Source organism: Seriola dumerili, unplaced genomic scaffold (assembly GCF_002260705.1).
Source record: "Seriola dumerili isolate Sdu_G_001 unplaced genomic scaffold, Sdu_1.0 BDQW01000025.1, whole genome shotgun sequence".
In the NCBI taxonomy this organism is placed as follows: Eukaryota; Metazoa; Chordata; class Actinopteri; order Carangiformes; family Carangidae; genus Seriola; species Seriola dumerili.
In genome coordinates, this window is record NW_019174280.1 from 10,026,309 (window position 1) to 10,049,282 (window position 22,974).

General features: G+C 39.2%; 1 protein-coding gene across 1 annotated transcript in view; it reads left to right on the plus strand.

Moving 5' to 3' along the window:
• The window catches only part of nkain2 (sodium/potassium transporting ATPase interacting 2), a 76,395-nt gene extending 56,974 nt beyond the window's left edge, over positions 1-19,421 (plus strand). Inside the window, exons 5-7 of the mRNA XM_022769067.1 lie at positions 9,143-9,203; positions 14,424-14,505; positions 17,296-19,421. Coding sequence (XP_022624788.1) covers positions 9,143-9,203; positions 14,424-14,505; positions 17,296-17,305 — 153 coding nt within the window. The 3' untranslated portion in view covers positions 17,306-19,421. The remainder of the gene's footprint in view (positions 1-9,142; positions 9,204-14,423; positions 14,506-17,295) is intronic.
• Positions 19,422-22,974: the final 3,553 nt, after the last annotated feature.

Genomic DNA, 22,974 nt, shown 5'->3' on the forward strand with positions numbered 1-22,974 from the left:
GTAAGTTACTGTGAATGTTTTTGTGTGTAGAGAAGTAATACACAGTAATGACATAGTCCTTTGAAATGAATTATTATTCAACTGATGTTTTATACAGTTACACTCACTAGTACATTATATTTAATGGATTCTAAAGTGTATTACGACCATGCCAACTCCTTTGTCTGTTGCAATTGGTCAGCGAATGGTGGGCAACTTTGTGGTATCTGTTTTAGAGTTAAATAAAGCATTGAGGCTCCATTAAGTTAATAACTTCATGCCCTCATTAACACAGAATGGGCTGGATAGCTGCTTTAGAGACTCTCCCTCTCTGTCTCAGTATTTTTGTGTCTCTTTCTCTTGCTTTCTCTGTCTTATTTCATTGTTGCAAAAACGATTTTGTTCTTTCTGTTTTCCTCTGCTTGTTTCTTACCCTCGCCCTCTGTATTTCTTCCTCTACTGCACTGTCAAACTGCGATAATTAGCAGGATCAAAAGAGACAGCAGAGAGAGAAATAAAGAGCGGGAATGAGGGAGGCCTGTCACTTTTCATCCGAGTCTTCTCTGTACTGCTGCTCTGTTTTTTCTGGGTTTACACATACATATGAATACAGACGCACATGCGATAAACAAACCAACACTTGAATGTGACTGCATGCATGATTACACCATTACAGACAGAGAGACAGAGATTGGGAGTTTCAGTCTGCCTGCCTCTTTTATTTTTCATTCTGCATCTTCCTCCCTCACTTAGCATGACTGTCTCTCTCACCCGCTCTCCACATGCACTCTCTGTGTCTCTCTGTCAATCGATAGGGGTACTTATAGTGTGGCTGAGTGCCAAGCCACCACACAGCTGTACCACTGTCTAGCTGTAATTGGTGTGTGGAAAACTGTCATGCTTCATGAGCACACACTCAACAGTGTAACTGGTCCGCTGGCTGATGGGCTGGCTGGTTTACTGTAATTGGTGGAAACACTGTCAAGGTGCTTAATAACATACGTTCAACCAGTCGACTGGGTGACTAAGTGAGGGGTTAGGGTATGGTTGGGTTGGGCTGTAAAGTGACTGGCTGTGTGCATAATTTACTGGTTAGCTGGCTGGCTTACAGATTTCCTGCAGGGGAAAACTAGGAGTTGTGACTGTTTGGGCAGATGTTTTCCGGAAATCAAGGTACAAAGAAAAAAAACAGCCAGAACAGCCATTGAGGCATATGCAGTCTTCTTTGGCAGAAAATGTTTTTGTTTGGCTGGGTGGTCAGTTGGGTATGTGATGGACTGGTCTAACTGGCTCACTGACTGTGAGTTGGATTTTGTTTACGGCTTACAGAGTTACAAACTCATATTTTGTAGAAGTTCAGATCTGAACACACACCAAGTCTTGCCAAGTTTTTTTATTTTTTATTTCCGCATCTTATAAGAGCATTTATATGAAAAGAAAATGACCTTTCACACCCAGCTCCTTCAGGCATTGATCATGGTTCATATATTTCATACGGTTTACATGTTGAATTGTTAACTGATTAACTGACTTGTCTTGCAGTCACTGGTTTGACTGGTTTGACTGTTTTTGAAAAATCAACAGAGTCTCACCCCCTTACAATCTGGTGCACAGTATGAATATCTGAGCTGAAACTGAGCATAGGTATTCTCCAGGGACACTCAGAGTCCTCAGTGAAATGTATCGCCATCACTGCCAAACTGTAGCAACATGTATGAGTTCTGTGATTACAGGTTTTTTGCTAATACCACAGTTAGTGATAATTAAATGATACGTCATGAAAAAAACATCTAAAATGAGGCTTCCTGTTGGCTCAGTGGTCTAGAGTTCATGCCAGCAAGTAATTTAAGTGATTAACATAACCTCCGCCAGAGTGGAGGAACTAATCAGCAAAATCACTGTTGTTTTTGGTAGGATGGAAAACCTCCATACACTCAGCCTTTCACTGCACACAGTCAAATAACCTTGACTATGACGCGTAATGGTTTCACATGAAGAAAATTGTCATTAGCTATGCCTGCTTGTTTGCATGCTACACCTTTTTATCAACATTGAGCAAAGCTGACTGAGAGAACGTGTACTAATTAGCATCACTTTAAACCAAATACCCAACACTATCAAAACCCATAGTCAAATAGATTGTGCTCTAAATTGGCTCATGTCCTTGACATATTTCTGGTGTAAAATCGAAAATGTTGAGATAGTTCTGCAAAAATAGCCTGTAACCAGCTGCCAGTATAAACTTTATTAGGTCTCTGTTATTAGGTCGCTTAAAATGAAAAAAAAAAAAAAATAAGATGAAATGTTGACTTGTAACGATTTCTATCACATACAATGCATCACATGAAATAGAAATGAAATGTTAAGATACATTTTTAAAAACCAAAGACATCTGTGAACGATCAGCTGTAATGTTCATACAGAGGAATCCAGGGAGAAGCTGTAGACATCCCAAGCTCTCCTCGTTCATCATTGGGAAAGCAGGAAATTGAGTCATTAGCATATGAAGTGTTGTTTTTATTTTCATTTTTATTGACTGGATTGAATGTGACATTGTTGTCGTTGACACCAGACAATGATGTCATGTCAGGGTCAAATTGTATTCATGGAAGCAGCACTGGGACCAGATTGGTTTTCATAGCCGTTGTTATTCAAAGATCAGAGAAGAGAAGGGAAAGAGAAAGAACAATGGCATGAGAATTGAATGTCAGTCAACCAAGGCAACCGCTGTGCTCTGCAGCGCTAATCCCATATTTGCTGAATAAGTAAAACCTTTCCTCTTTTGTCTTTGTTTTTTCAAATTAAGACAGGTAACACTGAAATTCTTAAATCAATTAAACAAAAGTGTGCAACAAGGGATGGTAGATGGCAGCTGCAAAATTGTTGCACATAAGAGCTGTGACGTGAGATGAAAACAAGCTTCCTTCTTGGGTGAGCAAGGTTGATGGTGCAGTTTACTTCATTTGTGCTTCATTGATTGTTGCTGTAATAGTTGTGGAGTTTTATACCAGCATCAAATGGCACAAACAAATTTAGGTGAAAGTGATTAGACAAAATTGTTGATTGTGATATTACAGTGATTTTTTTCAATGCAGCTCTGATTCACTGACAAAATATTTTCATCAAAAATGATTTACAGAGAGCACTGGGGGAAGAAACTGGTGCAAAACATTAGTTTGACTATAAACAGTCATCAACAGCACATAAACAGATTTAATCCAATGGATGTGACACCTTCATCACAGCACAATTTATCTGCAGGACGATGATGCAGCAGTAATGGATTCTTTCATTTGAGATGAATACGTTTTCATCACAGGGCAATTCATTCAATACAAAGCAAGATTATCAGACAGATAGACAACAACTCTACAAGTCTTCATCAGCAAAGAAGGTTGTGGGGCTAAAGAAGTAGACAATGGGACAGAATTCATCATGGATCTAAATAACGTCATCATCTGCTGAAATGTTAGTCGTATATCAACCTGTGAGCTGATTCAGGTTTACAAGTTTTACAGACCTTGAGGGAGCCGATTCAGTGGCGTCAGCACTTCCCACTTTGATTGTTTTGGCAAAATGCAACCTCATCTTCCTCCTTGGTGGAGGACAGTCTGCGTCAGTGGGTGACTGACCTATAGTCGCCTTCCCCTGGCATCTGTCCTTGCTCTTCTAAAAGGTCTTCTCCCATGATGCTTCCCCTGGATATGTGGTCTCAGGCTATGCAGAACACATAGCGCAGGTTTTCCTTTCCTTATTGAACACCAGCTGTTTGACATTCAACTAATTTCTCCCTGAGCTCCTTTCAAAACTTCCAGGTGTTCTCAGAATCTCTGCTATGGGAGCTTTTAGGACTTGATTATTGTAGGAGAGAATGATGATTCAGTCATCTTTTTCTAGTTTGATGACATTTTATTTCCACGTGGGTAATACAGCCCTACACTTTTATGGGACTCTTGGTCATTTTGGGCACAGTGTTATCTGTAAGGTTTTTAGAGAGCTTTTATCTATAGGATGACAGAAGAATCTACTAATAAATCTGCTAATGTATAAGAATCCTGGCATTATAAGCTAAATCCTTACTTAAAAACATTTTTTAAATCCTTTTTTGTTATTAAATGCAATAGAAAAACATTAGGATTAAGTTATTTACAGTAACCTCTTGAACTTTTCAAATTTTCAAAGTGCGAGTATTTTACATTGTGGATTTTTAGCCCTCCTAGCAATGTCTGTTAGTCAGTCGCTCCACCACTTTGGTCTTTGGTTTATAACAAAATACCTGCAAAACTAATGACATTCCCATCAGTCTCTGATGTACTTTGTGTTTAGTGCTAATAAGCAAAGATGGTTAACATTACACCTGCTAAACATTAGCATATTAATGTTGTAACTGTAAGCATGTTGGCATGCTGACATTAGCATTTAGCTCTAATCACCTCTGTGCCTATAAGTACTGTCTCATATGTATATATGTGTATATTGTTATGGCCCAGCTCTGAGACCATAGCAAATGAGAGAAGGCGTGCATGGATGTAAGTAAAACAAAGGAATTTTATTAAACAGAAATTGGTGGGGGTTTTTTTTTAACAAAGATAACAAAAATGGTAAATTCAACAAATGAGGTTGGCAGATTGAGCAAGTGGCGGACTAACAAAAGAAATTAACTAAACAGAAAATTAAAACTCCAACAGAAGATGATGTGGTGCAAAGAGGGAGCCTCCTTAGTGCCAGGATGGAGAGGTTTATATAATCTAGGTGGAGGACAGTGGCCAGCTGCCTCCACGTCCCTGATGGCTTTCAGCTCCACCCAACCAGGAACCTGCATGAACACATACACACACACACACACACACACACACACACACACACACCACACACACACACACACACACACACACATCCCACCTCAGCCACTGGTACCTAGAAGCTATGAGAGACAGACCTCAAAGATGATGAGAACACAATCACTGGCATGTAATGTATGATGAAGTGCATCAGCCACAGCCACCACATTATCTTTCCACTCAGTGTGTCGTATGTCTAGGGAGTATGCCTGGAGAAACAAAGACCAGTACCATCAGGGAGGTAGTTCTTTATGACCCAGAGTCATAAGAGGCAGGAGACACCCTGGACAGAGCAGAAGTCTATTACATGGCTGACAAATAAACACAGAGAGCCGTTTACAATTACAATCACACCTATGCACAGTTGCCAATTCAAATGACTTCTGAGGTCATAGCTGGCTGGCAGGTTCAAACCCAGGACAGTGTTGCTTTGATGTGACAGTGCTAACCACTGCAACACCCTCATTTTAATTTCATTCTCTTAAATGCCCTAATTAGTGTTTTTCACAGACAAACCTGATAATAAGGCAAAATGGGAGCTAGGATCACACTTCCCAAGAAGCTGTAGATAAACTTCAGGGTAAAACGTTGAAACCATGCAGCTCTGTGCCTCTGCATAAAATGGCCATAAATGGGGAAACTTGAGGGTGTATCTGCAGTGCAAGAAGCCCGCTTCGCAGTCATCATCATTGCAAACACTTGTTCAGAACATTCTGTTCAAGCTCTGAAGGGGAAAGATTTTACAGTCAACTATTGTGGAGAGGCAAGAACATGTACATTTGACAGTTTATTACCCAAACCATTACTCTCCCTTCCCCTTAAGATAATGTCACTTGGTTTTGCTGACTTACTCTTGCATACTTATCTACATTTGCTGTGTTTACCATGGCAACAAGCCCCTGCTGAACAGTATGGTTGAGAAATGGAATAAAGACTGCCTTGCTGCCTCCTGGAATAGTGTGTGACACCGTGCACACAAAACCCCATAGAGGTGGTTTCTGCTCTGAATGAGGTACATGCCTCTGTGAGGTGAAGTGGCAAAGTTGTACAAGTTATTGCTTGTTAGGCCTATCAGGTCAGGGATCCTGCCTGAGTCCATGCTGAAGTGGCGCTGTTTTCATTTTCACTCGTCACACCGAACATCCTTCAGTTTTACACAGACAAAATGAAAAAAGGGGCCGACGTCTTCTGCCTGAAGAACCTGGGAGCAGCTCACTTTAATTCAGTCCATCTAAATGCAGACAGAAGCTGCAACACAGGGGAGAAATATTTAGTACAACAAATCTGTTTTTTTTATTTCTCCCGCACTCAAACTGTCAGTCACCATTATTACCACTCTGTAGTTGTTAACCGTTCATTAACTCCTCAAAAATGGTGAAACTAGAAATGAAAATTTGCAGTTCAGTCACTTTAAATAGTTAAAATATTGAACGATATTGAAGTCCGTTGAGATACACCTGAAGCTCAAGTCTAATCTCTGAAAGCAGATCAGCTATTCAGTTAAATTTCACATCTTACTTTTTCCCCAAAAATAAACCTCTGTAAAACCCCATGCTTGTTTTCTGATTTCACTTGGCAGCAATATAATAATCTGAATGCTGCGACCTTCAATGTATGAGTCACTGTGAGTAAAATAGAAAAGAAATAAATAAAGTTACCTTGAAGGAGAATGTCAGTGTCATATGAACACAGCACTGTGGGCTAAGAGATGTGGATGATTGTTTCGAAGTATTTTGATCTACATCTTTAGTCATAACAACACCTGTTCCGGGAAATTCTGTTATGTACATTAGATATAAAATATGTTTTTGCTAACTTTTTATCCCTGCAAAACTCAAAATGCTAAATACATAACTTTTCAATGTTCATGAACAGGATAGTCCAAATATAACTCCATACACGAACCCAGTTAGGACCCAGAACTCCAACAATAAATACGATAAGAAGCAAACACATCATAGCTAATATTGGTGCACCCTGGTTATCGGTAGAAGATATAATCAGGGTTATTGTAAACAGGATATTATGTTTACATGCAGCAACACCAAAACAGAGTACTTGACTATCCAGAATATTAACAGGATATTGATGTGCAGAGAAACGCACTCTGTCACAGCTGATCAAATGTTCTCCATTGCAGCGTGAGCACGGCTCTCTGCACTCTGTTCAGTGGTGCTAACAAAACTGCACCCAAAAGTCATTTTCAGAGGCAATGAGCCTGCAGACGACAGAACGGGTTCTGGATCAGCGTTTACGCCATGTGACAGAAAAGTCCCGGCACTCTTGAAAGTCTTTTAAACAACATTTTGACTTTGTAACATTTAAAGTCTCCTTTGAAATGAATACTAATAATAAATCATCGTAGCTGGAGTGGCAGTAGACAGGGGAGGCAGTCAGTGGCACGGGCGAGGTCGTGTTAATCTTTCAAAATAAAGGAATTCTGCTTAACTCCTGTCAGTGGTAGTGACAACTGAGATTTTGCAGCCAGTAAAGTCTTTGAGCAGTGGTAATTTTTCAAGGCATTCCTGCTACATAAAGCCTCCTATGTTATCCAAATTGATTTTCCCATCACCGTTGATCCCCATGCTGATACTGGCAGCATTGTCTACTTCCAGTATTTGGCTCAGCTTAAAGTAAATTCATCCCCAACTGAGCAAAACACTATATTTGTATGACTCATTTACTTGTCAGAACCAGGAGAGACTGGGAGAAATACAGAAAAGGTGGAGGAAGGAAGTAGGGATGTAGGGGGAAAGAGACAAAGAAGAGAAGCAGGAAGCGGGAAGGAAACGGTGAGTGAGGGGAGAGTGTATGAGAAAAGGATGAAGGAGAGAGGAGCTCTGGGAGCTGAACATTATTTAGACTAAATGAGGTCAAGACCTTGAGATATACACTGAATTTCAAATGCAGTTGCTCACATTTGCAGCTTGCTGTGTGTTTATGTGCTTCTGTATGGCTGTGTGTGTGTGTGTGTGTGTGTGTGTGTGTGTGTGTGTGTGTGTGGTGCGCGCGCCCATGTAGTCAATAGAATACCAACCAGGTCAATGTCCTTTTTCCTACGCTGATTTGAACAATAAGGCTGCCTTATTCAGCATAATATGTTGGTTTAATATCTCATAAAAACACATATTGTAGCTATACCTCCACCCCCGTCTGCCTGTATCTTCCCACATTTCTTTTCTCTCTCTGTGTCTCTTTCCTCTTGTATCATTGCAGGGTAATAAGGTCACGAAAATGCTGACCCTAAGTTGACCACACCCTCTCATATCTTTGCTCCAATGAATTACCTCCTATCGGTTGCCTTGGAAACAGACAGCCAGTGAGGTAGCAGATCAGAGAGCAAAGGTGTTCCGCTAATGTGGACTGCTGTATTCCTGTCTAAACACTGCACACACACATTTAATACTATCTTTTTTTGGTATCAATCACAGCACACAAAAGAAGAGCACTGTAACCCCCCCTTGGATAGTTCAGTCTGCAGGCGTTATTGTTTTTCAGGTTTATGAATGGCCTCAAACAGATGAGGTAGAACAATGTGAGGTACACTTCTGTATTTTGCTACAAGCTCCAAACAACAATACCCTGTCAGAGTGGGTGGTGGTGTGAGGTTTTCATTTTGACGATGGCGACAAATGTAAAACTATCTGCCCTGACATTTCAACACCAAAGAAATGGAAGGAGATGAAAATTCAATTTCAGTCTCAGTTATGTGAGAATACCCACAGGTTGTGACAATTCTGTCTTTTGTGTTTGTATTATATATATTAAAACAATATAAGTGCGACTCTGTAAGCATAACCTTGTGGTTGTCATTGAAGACACCAGACATTCAGTGTGTGTATGGGATTGTTTTAATATCCTGGTGGGGATTTAAACCTTAATACACACTAACCCAAGGGGACTTGTGTCACTGTGGTAACAAAAATTGCAGTCCCCATGGGTAGAGACTGCATTTTGAGGGTTAAGACTCTTTTTTTGGGTTAGATTAGAGTCACTTTATTTTGATGGTCAAGGTTAGGATAAGGGTCGAGGGAATGCATTATGTCAATGAGTTGTCCGCACAGGGATAGTGAAACTGTGTGTGTGTGTGTGGCCAGTGATTCAAGTGCTCTATTTTGGAGCCAAATACCACAGTGCTGCTCTGCTCCACTTACACCAACACCTGATGTCTCTCTCTGTCTGTTTTCTCAGCTATCTATCTATCTATCTATCTATCTATCTATCTATCTATCTGTCTATCTGTCTATCTGTCTATGTTGTCTGTCTGTCTACACTTCATTTATGCTTCATTTATACTTTATCTATGCTCTCTTTGTCTCTAGTTGGTGGGGTTTATCTACGCCTGCTACGTGGTCAAGCTCATTTCTGAAGAAGAGGATAGCTGTAAGTACACAGTCATACACAATGACTTTCATTCAGGAATGTACACTTACATTTAGCAAATTATCCAATAATAATAATAATAATAAAGGTGTTTATATTTACCCTGTGGTAAAAGTTTCTCACATCAAATGAGTGTTTGCTAAGCTGTGTCACTGTTGCTGTGCCTGTCAAGCTTTCTGTTCCCGCCAGGCACATAATGTTTACCATCTCAGTTATTTTTTAAACAATGGGTCCTTGATTTCAGACAGGTAGAAAAAAGCCAGTGTCTCATTTCTAGCCAAAGACCGTTGATTTGTTGGCTGAAATAACAACTGTCGCTGGCAGATTTTATCAGTTGTAGCTAGCTAGCTGATTAAGCTAACATTAGCTCCATGTCTTGGCTGACTTTTTCATATTTCCATCTGACTTGTTTTTATAAAAAGAATCTTGTTAAAGTGTCTTGCATATGTGTTTGATGGCTACCCAATGATATTGTGCTAAAGTTACATGTCCCAGGCAAAAGGTTAGCATCCTCACCTGAAACATTAAAAGACCATGAAATAAAAACACAAGAATGTTTCTGTATAGTAGTGTAGAATTAGTTAGTCCTAGTATTATAAGTATGAGGAAAATGTAAGCTCAGAGTCTTATTTCATTTTAATGTAACCCTGTTTGGCTTGGTTAATAATTTGTTCCATGGTGATCATTAGTTAGCACAGCATGCTAACAGTTGCAGATTGTGTTAAAAAAACATGAGTTCAGAAAGCAACAGGTTTGAATGAGGTCTTCTTGGACTGCTTTTACTGATGCTTGGACAGAAATTTGTGTGAAACCTGTAGTTTCCAAGTGTCACAGCTGGGCTCATTTATTTACAGTAACACATGAAGGGAGACAGACGAGAATGAGAGAGCGGAGGATTAAGAGAGCTAGGTAGATTCATGCTAGATCAAAGTCTTTCATTCATACGCCCCCACCCCACAAACTTAGCCACCAAAACCAGGAAACAGTCATTACGAAAAACAAAGAGTAGAGACTCAAAGAGCGAGGAAAGATAATTGCTCATCCATTCACACATTATTTATCTTTATTCAGTCTTTTATCAGTACATCAGTTCATCAATACAACCATGTTGATTGGGAAATGTGCAATTTGTACAGTAAAAGGTAACATTGACTATCATTTAGTAAGCATTTTGACAGTCTAAATGAATTGCATTTGAAGTGCAATACCAGTAAGAGTGAGGAAAATGAGGCAAATCAGTATGTTAATTCTGTGATTGTTGCATTTTAAATGCCGTGTGTCTCTGTGAGCATTAACTTGAATGAGCCCATTTACCTGAGCCCATCAATTTAGTTATTCCATTAAAGTAGACGCAGCTGTTCTGCAGGAGGATCAATACCCAGGCATGTCTTATTCAACACTGGATTGAGGATGCTGTTTGCTAACACATAAATATTGATAGGTAATAAATGCAGGCTGCATCAGTGGAAATAGTTAAAATCGCTGAGTGTAGACAAGTTGTCCTGCTTTTCTTCCTGCCTTAAGCAGACTGAGGATTGAGATTGACGGAGGAATGTTTTTTCTGAAACAGCGGCTGTTATGAAACTAGGTGAGCACTGGATACAAGACCTGCTACTGTTTTTAGACTCCTTTTGTGATAAAAAACGTCTGGGTTCAGTGAGGTCACAGTTAAATATTGAATCATCTGATTGTTAAAATCAAAGTTCAGAGTCCCATTTTTATGGAGTATAATTAAATTTCAGAGGTTATTTTGAGATTAATTTTCAACAGCGCATTTTAATGAGCTTTGTGATGACAGGAAATTTAAAAATGCCACTTGTTTTGAGTCTAAATAATTGATGTCTTACAGTTATTATTTGGCTTTCTGTTTTACTATTGTGCTTTGGTTATGTCACTTTTTTTTTTTCCTTCATTTTTTCACTAATTTGATGTCAGCAGAGCTCAGTTGGAAAAATGTAATGACACGATGTGCAGTATTTCCGTGCACCAGTCAGTGTAGCAACATTTGAATTAGAACATAGTTGCAGTTTTGGGGCAGTTGTGTTTGCATATGTTGCCAGCACTGTCAAACTGCTAATAAATAGTAACTGAGAACCTGATTTTTTCTTATGTAGTTCTGAATATTTAATGTCTTAGAGAAAAACCTAAAATGTAAAAACAAGTTTTCAGGCATGTTTCAGCTCTATACAAAATCAGCTGACCATCTGTTCATCCATTTTCTAAAGCGCTTATACTTTTAAAAGTAGAGTGGAGCTGGAGCCTATCTGCAGAGTACACCCTGTACAGGTCGCCAGTCTATCATGGGGCTAACACATGCTGACCAACACATTCACACTCACATTAACATGTACGGACAAGAGATCCCACCCACCTAAACTGTGTGTCTTTGGACTGTGGGAGGAAACAAGAACACATCGAGGGAACCCACACAGACCTGGGGAAGACATTCACACTCCACACAGAGGAACAATAATAAGCTACATGAGTCATTTTCACACTGCTTCTCATGGGACAAATGTTATCAGAAGGAATCGGGACTCAAATTGAGGTTTCAGGCCACTAATAGGGCTTAATGAATATGTACACTATGGCAGCATCATGCCACTTGCTACATTTTCACATAAGAAAAAGATAATTTTTCTCCATAATAATTCTAGGATCCATTGTAATAATCATGTTGCCAAGCCTTAAGTCCTGAATGTGGCTGTGGAAAGCGCTGCGCAATAATGCAGTCTGGGAGACTAAACTATAATCAGGGAGCTTAGTAGGGAAAAGCGCCTTGGGTGAAGACGCTAATACTCACAGAGGACCAATGAAGATTTTGAGTTGCTGAGAAAGCTAATTACTCTGATAATTATTCTGTGCATGTGTGAGTATTTGTGTGTGTGTGGTTGTGTCTGTGTGGGGAGATTAATCATTATAGTCAGTCTTATCTGTCTCACAGCTACTCAAATGTGTCAGACAGATTCTTATCAAACACACTTGTAAACAGGAATAACACACACACACACACACACACACACACACACACACACACACACACCTTAAGATTACTGAAGCAGTCTTTGTATGATCAGTCTTTATGTAAGATGTGTTTTGGCTCTTCAGTCAGTAGCAAACATTAACAACTGAAAAATAACCGCAATAATTTGACTGTAGAAATTCAGGAAATCTCAGTTTGTTACTGCTGTTTAATGTTTGTCCAGTAAAATCTTTACTGATCCGTTTACAGTTTCTGGCTTCATGATAGGCTTGTTCATCTTTTCACGTGCTCATTTGACAGTCCTGAGCCTTTTGAATAACATATCTGAATTTTTAAATTGGGCCACTACAGCTTGATAGGCTGCACAGTGACAAGGTTAGGGGCTCCATTTCCTCTTGTGTTCAAAGGGTCGTGCATGGCAGAAAGTCTGCTGAGACTATTTGACTGCAGCATGAATCAGCAGGAAAACCTTACCGTTCACACCAGGCCATTCCTCCACAAAAGGATCCACACAAAGAAGGAGTGCATCAAGCACAGGCAATGGCTCTGCATTGTCTGTCGGAACAACAATAATGAGCTGAATGATCATAAAATATCACCATATTGCAGCAGTCCTGGGAAACTGCTGATAGACAAAGAAGATCATCTGTTGTCCCGTTGCGTGGTATAATCAAAATTTCACATGCATACATTAGGAGGATTAAGGGATGGAAGTGTGAAAAAGATGTGGTGACTTATAATGATTTTTTTTTTTTTACAAAAATCCATCAGATTGAAAGAACAAGGAAGGTAGGCTATGTGAGGACAGATACCCTCACAGACTTGAACAGCTCTTAAAAACTCCAATGCTGCCATATAACAAGACAAATGGTTTCGGAAACAGCTAGCCTGGCTCAGTCCAAGGTTAAAAACCCTTATACTAGCATCTCTAAATTTGACTTAATAATGTGTTATCTCTTGCTTGTTAAATCTGTATAAAAACCAAAATGTGAAAATGACAAGTTGTACAGTGGAGTGGTACGATGTGGGGGAGGGGGCAGAAGAGACGAGGATATAACTCTGACCGCTATACTTTGTTACCATGAAGGTCGCACTAACATCAGACACGGCTAAGCTGATAAGATTTCAGGTGATTTGCCAAACTCGTCAATTTGTGATATGCCCGTTTTCTTTGGCATATCTGCCACTCGACTTTTTGGGTTCGTCTTCACAAATTTGGAAGTTATCCCAGACGCTTGACCTTTTCGACATCCTGCCGGCGTTATTGCAACTTGTCAGAATGTCACGTGGTCATGTGTCACTGTCCCAGTATTGGGACGCTGGTAACATTAGCTCAGAGCTATAATGCACAAAACTTATCATTAGGATTAAATGTCCATGTCTGAGAATAACTAATAATAATAATTAATGTTGATGCATAATGAATAATTGGATGACTATTTCTTCCCTCGTGGGCTATTTTGGTTTTTTGTTGTGATGCATATAAAAAAACACAGCATTCATACTGATTTAGATGTCGATTGCCATGGCAACAGTCGAAGCTTCAAAGCTTCGAGGCATCCAGGTCAGCCCTAGTAGTCGGTGCATTTGTTGGAAATCAAACCCGGCTGAATGTGTTGGTTCCAACATATTTGGACTTACTGTATATCCCTCCTTATTGCAGACTTGAGGTGAACTCATAGCTACTTTCATCTCTGCAGTGACAGCCAGATTCCACATTGTACTTAATGTTAGGAAATCTCTCTGAATGAATAAGAAAGTATGCTGCTGATCAAGGCAAGGAAGACCCTTTTATGAGCTCTACAACATCAAAGTAGAAAAAATATCGTTGCTTCCTCTTCAAAAGTCCAGGCTCTCTGCCTCAGTCTGAGGAAAGCAACCACCTGCTGGCAGCTCCTCAGCCTGGGAATCTGCGGAGCTATCCTAGATAATTTAGGCGTTAAGAGTATTCTCAAGTCATAAATATATCGCTGCATAAGTCTTAGTCTTCTAGCTAAAAATAGATTTAGATTTGAATCGCAGGATTTTCATACAGTTGAGACCGAATTTTCACTCAAAGCAGTTTTATGCCCACAACTCCGATTGGCACTAAGAGCAGTGATGGTGGTGGTGTTTCTTGTACAAAATGTACTGTTGAGGAATCTGTAGGTGTAGGACGCTTAATACAATGAATCATCTGTGGTGGGAAGGTTCCCAGTTGGGCATACACTCTCTCTAATTGATGTTTTTTTGTGCAGTTGATTTTATAGGAGGGTTCGACTCGTACGGTTACCAGGGCCCCCAGAAGACCTCCCACCTTCAACTACAGCCCATGTACATGTAAGTATAGTTAAACTCCATTTATCTATGTCTGTCTATAAGTACATACACACAACATTATGTAATCACAAATATAGGATGGAATACCATTTATTGGGCTTAATGTTCACAAAAAAAGTTTGTATTCCTGGCTTTCTTGGATCTTCGTAAAAGCAAGGAAATAGGTTTTAGATTTGCAAGTGGGAGGCTGACAGGTCTCACCCTCTTAAATTCAACCTTGCCGTAGACAGCAAACTGTGTTTAGGGAGTAATTTTCATCTGTGTTTGATATCTTGAGGTCTGCATGGGATGATATGAGCACATTCTCGCTGCATCAGCATAAGGTCTTAGCATTTATCAGCACAAGGTCTCATCAGTTGTCACTGTTGTAGCACTTTTATCACTCCCCTCACACGCTGCAACTGAAGGAGGGGTATGTGATGAAAACTGTTGTATCCTTGATGTCATTCATGCTGAAGCTGGTTTTCATAATTGCTTGCCAACCATTTTACCTACGGTGAATGGAAAAGGTATCCCCTCGAGTATTATTGTAGTGTTGTGAAATGGATTTTTGTTGTTTTGGAAGCTTTTATTTTGTGTCTCTATGGTGATTTCCTGAGACTGAGTATTATTTTCCTGAGACTGTGGATTCCAGCTTCAACAAGATCTTAAGCTATTCTTAGGTCGAAGAGCCAATGGAATAACACAACAACCCTCAGACAGCCCTGCATCAATCGCATGGTCTCACTTTGTTCAGTAGAAAGCACCAAGCAATACAACAAAAGCTACACCACTTTAACAAACAACAAGGCAGAATAATGGTGCTTCCACTGATGTGCAGCCGACAGGTTATCAATAATTGTTTTTATTAGAGAGAAGAGCTGGAGCGAATTAGAGAGAGATGCAGACGAACGGAGAGGGAGAGATGGACAAAGAGAAATTGAGATCAAGATGGGCGAGAGAGTAGTGGAGACAGAGAGAGAGAGAGAGAGAGACGGGAAGATGAGAAACACAGTGATGGATGAAACATAGGACTAAACAAAGAAGAAAGGCAATAAAGGGCCATTCTGTAGTTTTATATGTCCCCTGTGGAAGCCATAACACAGATCATAAATCATCGACCCCCAAGATAATGGCTACAAACACAAACACACACACACACACACACACACACACACACACACACACACAAAAGCTGGACTACGACTACACATATCTGCTACACACACAGAGGCAAGCACTCAAGAACATACAAACACGTTGTGCTGGCCTCACAAACATCTAAGCACACACATCAAATGTGCTGATGGACAGCTTGTGCTTCAACACACATTAATGTACACACAGATGTATATGTGCGCACACACGTACACAAACATCATCAATATGCTATCATTGTTCCCCAGCTGTTGTCCCTTCACTTTGGTGGTTTTTATTGGCTCTGGCCAGAGGGGCCAATAAAACAGCATCAGCTGTACCATCCCAAAGGAAACCCGCCCCCCACCTCCGTCCGCCACACATACACACACACCCACACATACACACAAGTAGCTTCACAACAATTACCATCTCCAGACTTTTGACTCCTTTATCTTTTATACAAATGAGTTAATTCTGTACATTCAAATGAGAGAAAGGGAGTTAACCATAATTTCAAAAGCATTATAACACATACAAATAAAATATAACTACTACAACAAACACCGGATTGTAATAATACATTTCCTATAATTTATGTTTTATTTCTGAAGCTTTTGTTACAACCCTGTGGCTGATTGGATTGTTAGAGAGTTCATTTAGTTCAACGATCAAAAGCTTTATATCATAAATATAGGAAATTTTCCATAGGAACCCAGGACACTGAGAAAACATTGCAGATTGGTATCAGTTCTATAGCAGGAGGTTTCATCTAAGAATTGTATTTAATAAAGGTGTATTAAAGCTGTGTTAATGAATAATTCCCCTAAAACAAGATTATGCTACTGTATATACTATATATACTATACTACTACTTAAGCATTTAGCTAAAATGCTTAACCACTGTAACGGTAGTGTAAGTGGAGAAGAGTCATGAAGTCAGCAAACTCACCCAAAAATGCCCATTATGAGGCATTAATTACTTATACTTTGCTAATGTTAGCTAACATTAGCCACCACAATTTACTGGTCATACTAGACCATCACGTATGAATGTACCTTTGATTTGTAAGAGGGAGAGTGTGCTTTTTCCTCTCTAAAAAGGTACATAGTCTCACTTTACTGTGTCAACACTTTTTTGATTTTGATTGTGTTAGCAACCGAGCAAATAGTTAGCATCTTTTCCTATTTTTCCTGATTTTTATTTATTTTTTTTTTTTTATTTTTTTTATTCTCATGCATGTTTAATATTTTGGGGGGAAAGTACCAGAGAGACAGTATACCCATGAGAGTGTTAATCTGTCTCTTGAGTGTTATTATCTTTCATAAAATACACCAGACAAGTGCTTCTGATGTTCTCATCAAGCAACATTATGTTTTTTAGTGAATTATTTTATCAAGGACAATACTAAGCAAATGCACCGCTTTGCATTTCATCATTAACCTCTGAACCTTCTTCCCCATATTTTTCAAGTAGCTTTAAAGTTACATGAAAGATATTCTTCATAGTCTACTGAATGACAGCGTCACATATACTGTATGTTCATTAAACTGGATGCTCGACATGCCTTTAAATAATGACTTGCCAATCTTTAAATCTATACTGGAGCAATGAAAGGGATTCTGTCACTATTTTGTATAACCCTCTCCTCTCTCCTCTCTTCTCCTCTCCAGGTCAAAGTAAACCCAGGATATACTCCAGGAGTGCTGCCTTACCAACCACCACTGCTTAACATCCTGCTTTTACTACTCCAACTGTCTTTTTTATTAACAACAACTGAAACACAGACAGGTAGACGAGATGCAGAAGACTCTAAGATATTCTGCGACTTGACCTACAATTACCCTTAGTACTTTGTCAGAAGGCTTCCCTGATCTGCATGTCTGTTGTTTTTAAATGCAGTTAGGTGTGTTCCTGATGAAACACTGGCCTCGTGTGGTTGAACATGGTAACTGCAGGACATATGCTTTTGTCTGACTCTGAGGGACACAATCTGGCGCCAGTGACTCGCCTCCTCCTGTGCTGTTTGCTATCTACATTGTGAAGGAAAGCAAAGGGATGCAAAGACTCATTGGTGACGTGTTTCTTCCAGTGAGAACTTATGGATTCCTGCCGTCAGAGAAATGTTAACAGGGAGCCTTGTTCCTTCACGCTACTGCAGAAATCATTTGCTTTCTCAAGTGTTGTGGTATCTAACAGCTCCCAATTGCAGATATGCCTGACCAAAGAGTTAAAAAAAAAAAAAAACAGAGATGCATCCGTGTGTACACAATGGAGCCTGTTTCACCATCTCTGGAACTCTTTTGCTCATTGTGCCTGACAGATTAGACACCGGACTTTAACCAAACTGACCAAGCATCTCCGAACAAGACTACCGATCAAGGAATGTCAGACTTCATTTTTCTAAGATTTCTTTATGGTGCATTTGGGTAAGAGCGAGTGCAAAGATGGAGGCTTGATATAAGTATAGACTGGACTCAAGCACGACTACATGCTACACATTTTACCCTGTTGTTTCATCAAAAACTCTGAATGTTAAATAACAGTGTGACGCGTAGATTTACATATTGTCATCACATATGTACATTTGTACAGGAAGCAGACACAGTCATACACACAGACAGGCATTAAGAAATGCATATGTGAATACACACATGCATGCACACACATACTTATAACAGACCTACCACTTAACTTTTTTACTACTAATGTGAATCTTAACAATGTTTACAACAGGAATTCTGTCTGTCAGACAGAAAGACTGAACATTTGACTGACAGGGGCAACAGGTAGATAGACAGGCAGACATGGAGGCAGACAGGAGACTCAAGAGAGACACTTTTTAGCTGCAGCATCCCAAACACCATGGGATGTTTTCTTCCATATTAATACAGACAGGACAGTTGTTCCAGATGTATTTCTTTGGTCCCTTGCTGTCTAAATATTTTGTCTTCCATCCAAGACAGACAGGTAAAGGGAGATAGAGACAGATAGAACATGACAGAGAAAACAACCACAGAAGAGCGATTGAGGTCGGGCAACAGTATCCCATCACCCTCAGTCCTCTTGGCAACCCCACACCCATCTCTCTCAGCAGGCAAGTTTTACCCTTTTTTTTAAAAAAAAAAAAAAGAAAATTATATTTAGGAAAAAATGCTGGAAGCCAGATAAAGTGCCCAATCAGCCTTATCGTCTGCAGCATCCAGCTCTTTTTAATAACAGAAATAGTTCAAAAGCAGTCAAACTCTTCCACAGGCAATGCTTACACAGAGGAAAAAGACACACCCTTTACAGAAATGACAATCACAGTCAAAGTGGCCTGAATCTTGTCACAGATTGGCATTTTTGTATCATAAAAAAAGTGACGGAAAGCTGAAAAGTGGCGTCATCATCATGTGGGAGCAGAGAAGCCTCTAAGTTAGACAATTATTTGATGAGTTTTTTTATTAATGTTCATATATTGCAACTCAAACCGCTAGTGGATAACAAAGCTTGGTGAAAGAAAGAAAAAGAAAACAACAGAGGCTGACACTGTAAGCATCCACCTTCGCCTGCAGACCTACGAGGAGAAAATGATACCAGAGGAATGCCAGAGACTTAGCAGCTGCCCCCTCTCACCTCACTACTCAAATCTTAATGTTGAAAGTGCCAACCGAATCACCACATGGACATCTGTAAAGCCTGGTTTCTGAACACCACAGACTGGGACCAAAAATAATGGGTCTCAGGTTCACTGTTCTCTGGTTCCCATGTAAGAAAAATAGCAAGGATATCACAAATATTTAAAAAAAAAAAAAAAAAAAAAAAAAAAAAAATCACATTGGCATTCCAGACGACCAGCAGGTTTTCTGCTTTTATTTATTTTTATTTTTTTTATTTTTATTTTTTTTATGTTCAGAAAACCAACTGATTCCTTCTGGAAATGTGGCTAAACGTGTTGCATTTGTGTTGCAATCAGTGGACCAAAAGTTTGAGGCCTTCTCCGTATATTAAGAAACATTTTTTAGGGGAAAAACAGTGGCTTCTCTTGACATGAGGATGGACTCACAGACCGTTTCGCTCTACAAACTGATCTCAAAGTCCACCGTCCGCCCCCTCACTCCCCCTCGGCCAGTTATCTTCAGCAGTTTATCTGTTTTTTTAACAAAACTCCGTGGGTTATGTTCAGAGTCACTGCCCCACGTGGCTCCACTGTCACTCTGGAGGACAGAAACAACATTTTATGTGTTTGCATGAGGTGTTTCCAAACTATTGCGTATTTAATCTCATGCTGCGTGTGACTAACTAGCTACTTAAAATGGGAACTGTTTGGTTTGTTGAATGCTCCTCAACTCTCTTCAAAGAGTCCTAAATGTGAAGTTTGTGATTTTTCTATAAATAACACAGTCTGAAATGTCTGCCAAGTAAAGGAGAAAAATAGCTACTACAATGTAAAACGATGAAATGTAACTTTGAACTTCTTGACGTTTTTTAATCACATGTGGCCGTGTTTACTGTTTTTTCTAGTTGACTACTAATGTATGATGTTGTGTACAAGTGGGACTACTATGTTTTATTTCTTCTAATTGTACAGTGTATGTGAAATGAGAGAGTAAGAGGAGAAAGGGGGGAAAGAGAATTAGTTGCACTATAGTCTATAATTCTTTCATTAAACCTTCTGTAAAGACTGGAAATTCACTTTCACTTCAGCACATAATTAACTTTACATTATTAATTTATATTTGAATTGTCAAACAACACTACGCATTGCTTTGTGATAAACAAATTCACTGCAGATAAAGTGTCTTTTTGGTAAATTCTAATTAGGAACTGTAAAAAAGGTCACATATCCATTATTTTGAAGCTTCATTGAAAAAGATAGTTGGTTATGTCATTAGCAAATGTTATCATTTGAACTGAAAGTGAATTCATTTGTTAATTTATTTGTCTTAAGGACTTAGATAAATTGAATATTACCTGGCAATGTGGAATCAATATCAACCTAAACACCAGATTTAACAGACTGAAGCAAATATACACAGAAACAGAAAGAATTCCAGATATCTAATGTGACCCAAATATGTGTGTATGTGTTTGTGTGTGTGTGTGCACATGTGTGTGTGTGTGCACGTGTGTGTGCGCGCGTGTGTGTGTGTGTGCGTGCGTATGCATGTGAGTGTGTCTGAGAGAGACTTTGTACCGCGATATGTTGTTTTCTGTGTCATGGTGAACTGAACAGCTTTTTACCCACAACCTGCAAAGCCACAACCTGCTCCGAACTTAACAGAAATTTCAAGTAGAGGAAGAACTCATCAAAGATTGTTAATTAACAGCAATAACAACAGTAATAATATATTGTAAAGTAATAATAACATTAATAATAGACACAATCTAGATAATCCATTATTTATCTTCAGAGTTGCTTGATCTCATTTAGACTTTGGAACAGTCAATAGAGCTTTTGTCTGTAGATCTAAAAATGCACTTCCATACAAAGAGAATTAAAAATGTGAAGAAGAAGCTGGAGCCAAGCCATTGAGCCAAACATCTAACCATTGTAAAGTTACATGGTCTCTCCTGATATTTAACTACTCCATTCTTTACAGTTGTGGAGCATACAGTTACAGTTATTAATATGGTATTGAGTAAATGTCAGAATAAAAAGGAAAGACAAAGTCTGCATTTGGCAAGTTTTTCACAGAATCTGAAAAGAAAATTTGCATTTGATAAGCTGAATTCAGCATTGTCAGCTTTATAGAAATAGTGTTTTAGTGTTTTTACAGTTTAAAGTCTCCAAAGAATTCCAAATCTTAAGGAATTCTCTATAGTCTAAAATATTTATGACTAAATAAGCAACGATCAAAGTTAAAGTTGAAATAACATCTTTAGTTATCATTTATTTAGAGTTTAACAAGGAAAAAATTCTTCTAATATTGCTAAACTGTGATGAGTGCTCAGACGTATGTGACATCCCCTGTTGCCAACTGACCTCATTCACTTCAAACTAGTGAGAACAGCACGGACAGATGTTCAGAGAAGATTATCAAGCAAGAGAAAAGTGTAGGACCCATGACAGAACCCTGAGGTACTCCGCCACCTAGCTCAGCTACTTTATGTAGCAGGCCACTGTGTATTGTAGACAGTAAAAAAATGTAAGTGTATTTGTCTAATTCTCCGAGACTCCCTTTGCTTTCATTTAATCTGAAATTAATTTAAGAGAGCTCAGAGAGTGCAATAACACATAATCGTATTACATTAACAAACACCACACTGTCAATACTTCAATGCAGGAATACGCCACTAACTGCAGGTGGAAAAATACTCTAATCTTTCTCTGTGGCTCTGGGTTGATTTGTTAATGTTCACCAATGACTAAAACCATCTATGTTGGTTTAACTCCTCTTTTTCTGATGGTTTTCCCACAGGAGACTGACTGTACATAAACTAGACAGTTGGGAATAAAGTAGACAGTGAAGAAAGTCTATTATGTGTCCTCTGTTCTCTGACACGTTTCAGACATTTTTTTGTACTCAAATTATTTATATCTGCTACATTATACATGCAAATGACAAAGTATTCACAGCCTAGGTTATTGAAATAAAGCCGCTCAAACAGGTTCCTAAAAGACAACTTAGGGAAAAATACAAACCCTGATCACTATTTTAAGTTCAGTTCATACAACCTTTTCAGTCATAGAGTACATCAGTATCACCTTTACTTACTCAAACACAAACCCATTGCCAGGAAGCACTACTATTCCTTTGCCAAGGAAGTATACCAGTGCAAATTCAATGTTTAAATCCTTGAGAATAGTAGTGTTTAAGTAAAACATGAAACAAATACCCAATTAAGCCTGAAAACCTCTTGAGTGTGTTAGAAAAACCCTCTTTACAGATGCATTCAGCTGAGTTTCTGGTAGAGTAACCGCTCAGGTTTAGAAGTAGTTTAAATATTTATTCGACTGCACACCGTCCCCACTTTTGGACCTGCATAGTGTGGAGCTGCACACTCCTGAAAACGTCTGATGGGTTCTCTGGCTTTATGTAATAAACTGAGACTGGCACTTGTAAAAGCTTTTTAACGTTGTTGGCATTCTCCCCTAAAACCAATTGGGCACAGCCAGGACAAGCAAACTAATTACCGTGTGGCTTGGGCCCTATGGCATTAATGAGAAATTGTAACAGAGCTAACAACCCATTTTACAAGCGCCCCAGTTAGGTTTATTTGAAAGTTGTGCCAACAACGCTGAACTAAAAAGGTGCCTGTCCAAATTACATTCATTCTTCAGTGTTCAAGTGTCACTTTCCCCATGGAGTTCTGGTTACAGGGGGACTTTGTGGAGATGAGAATTGTGTGTGTGATGTAAGGAACGG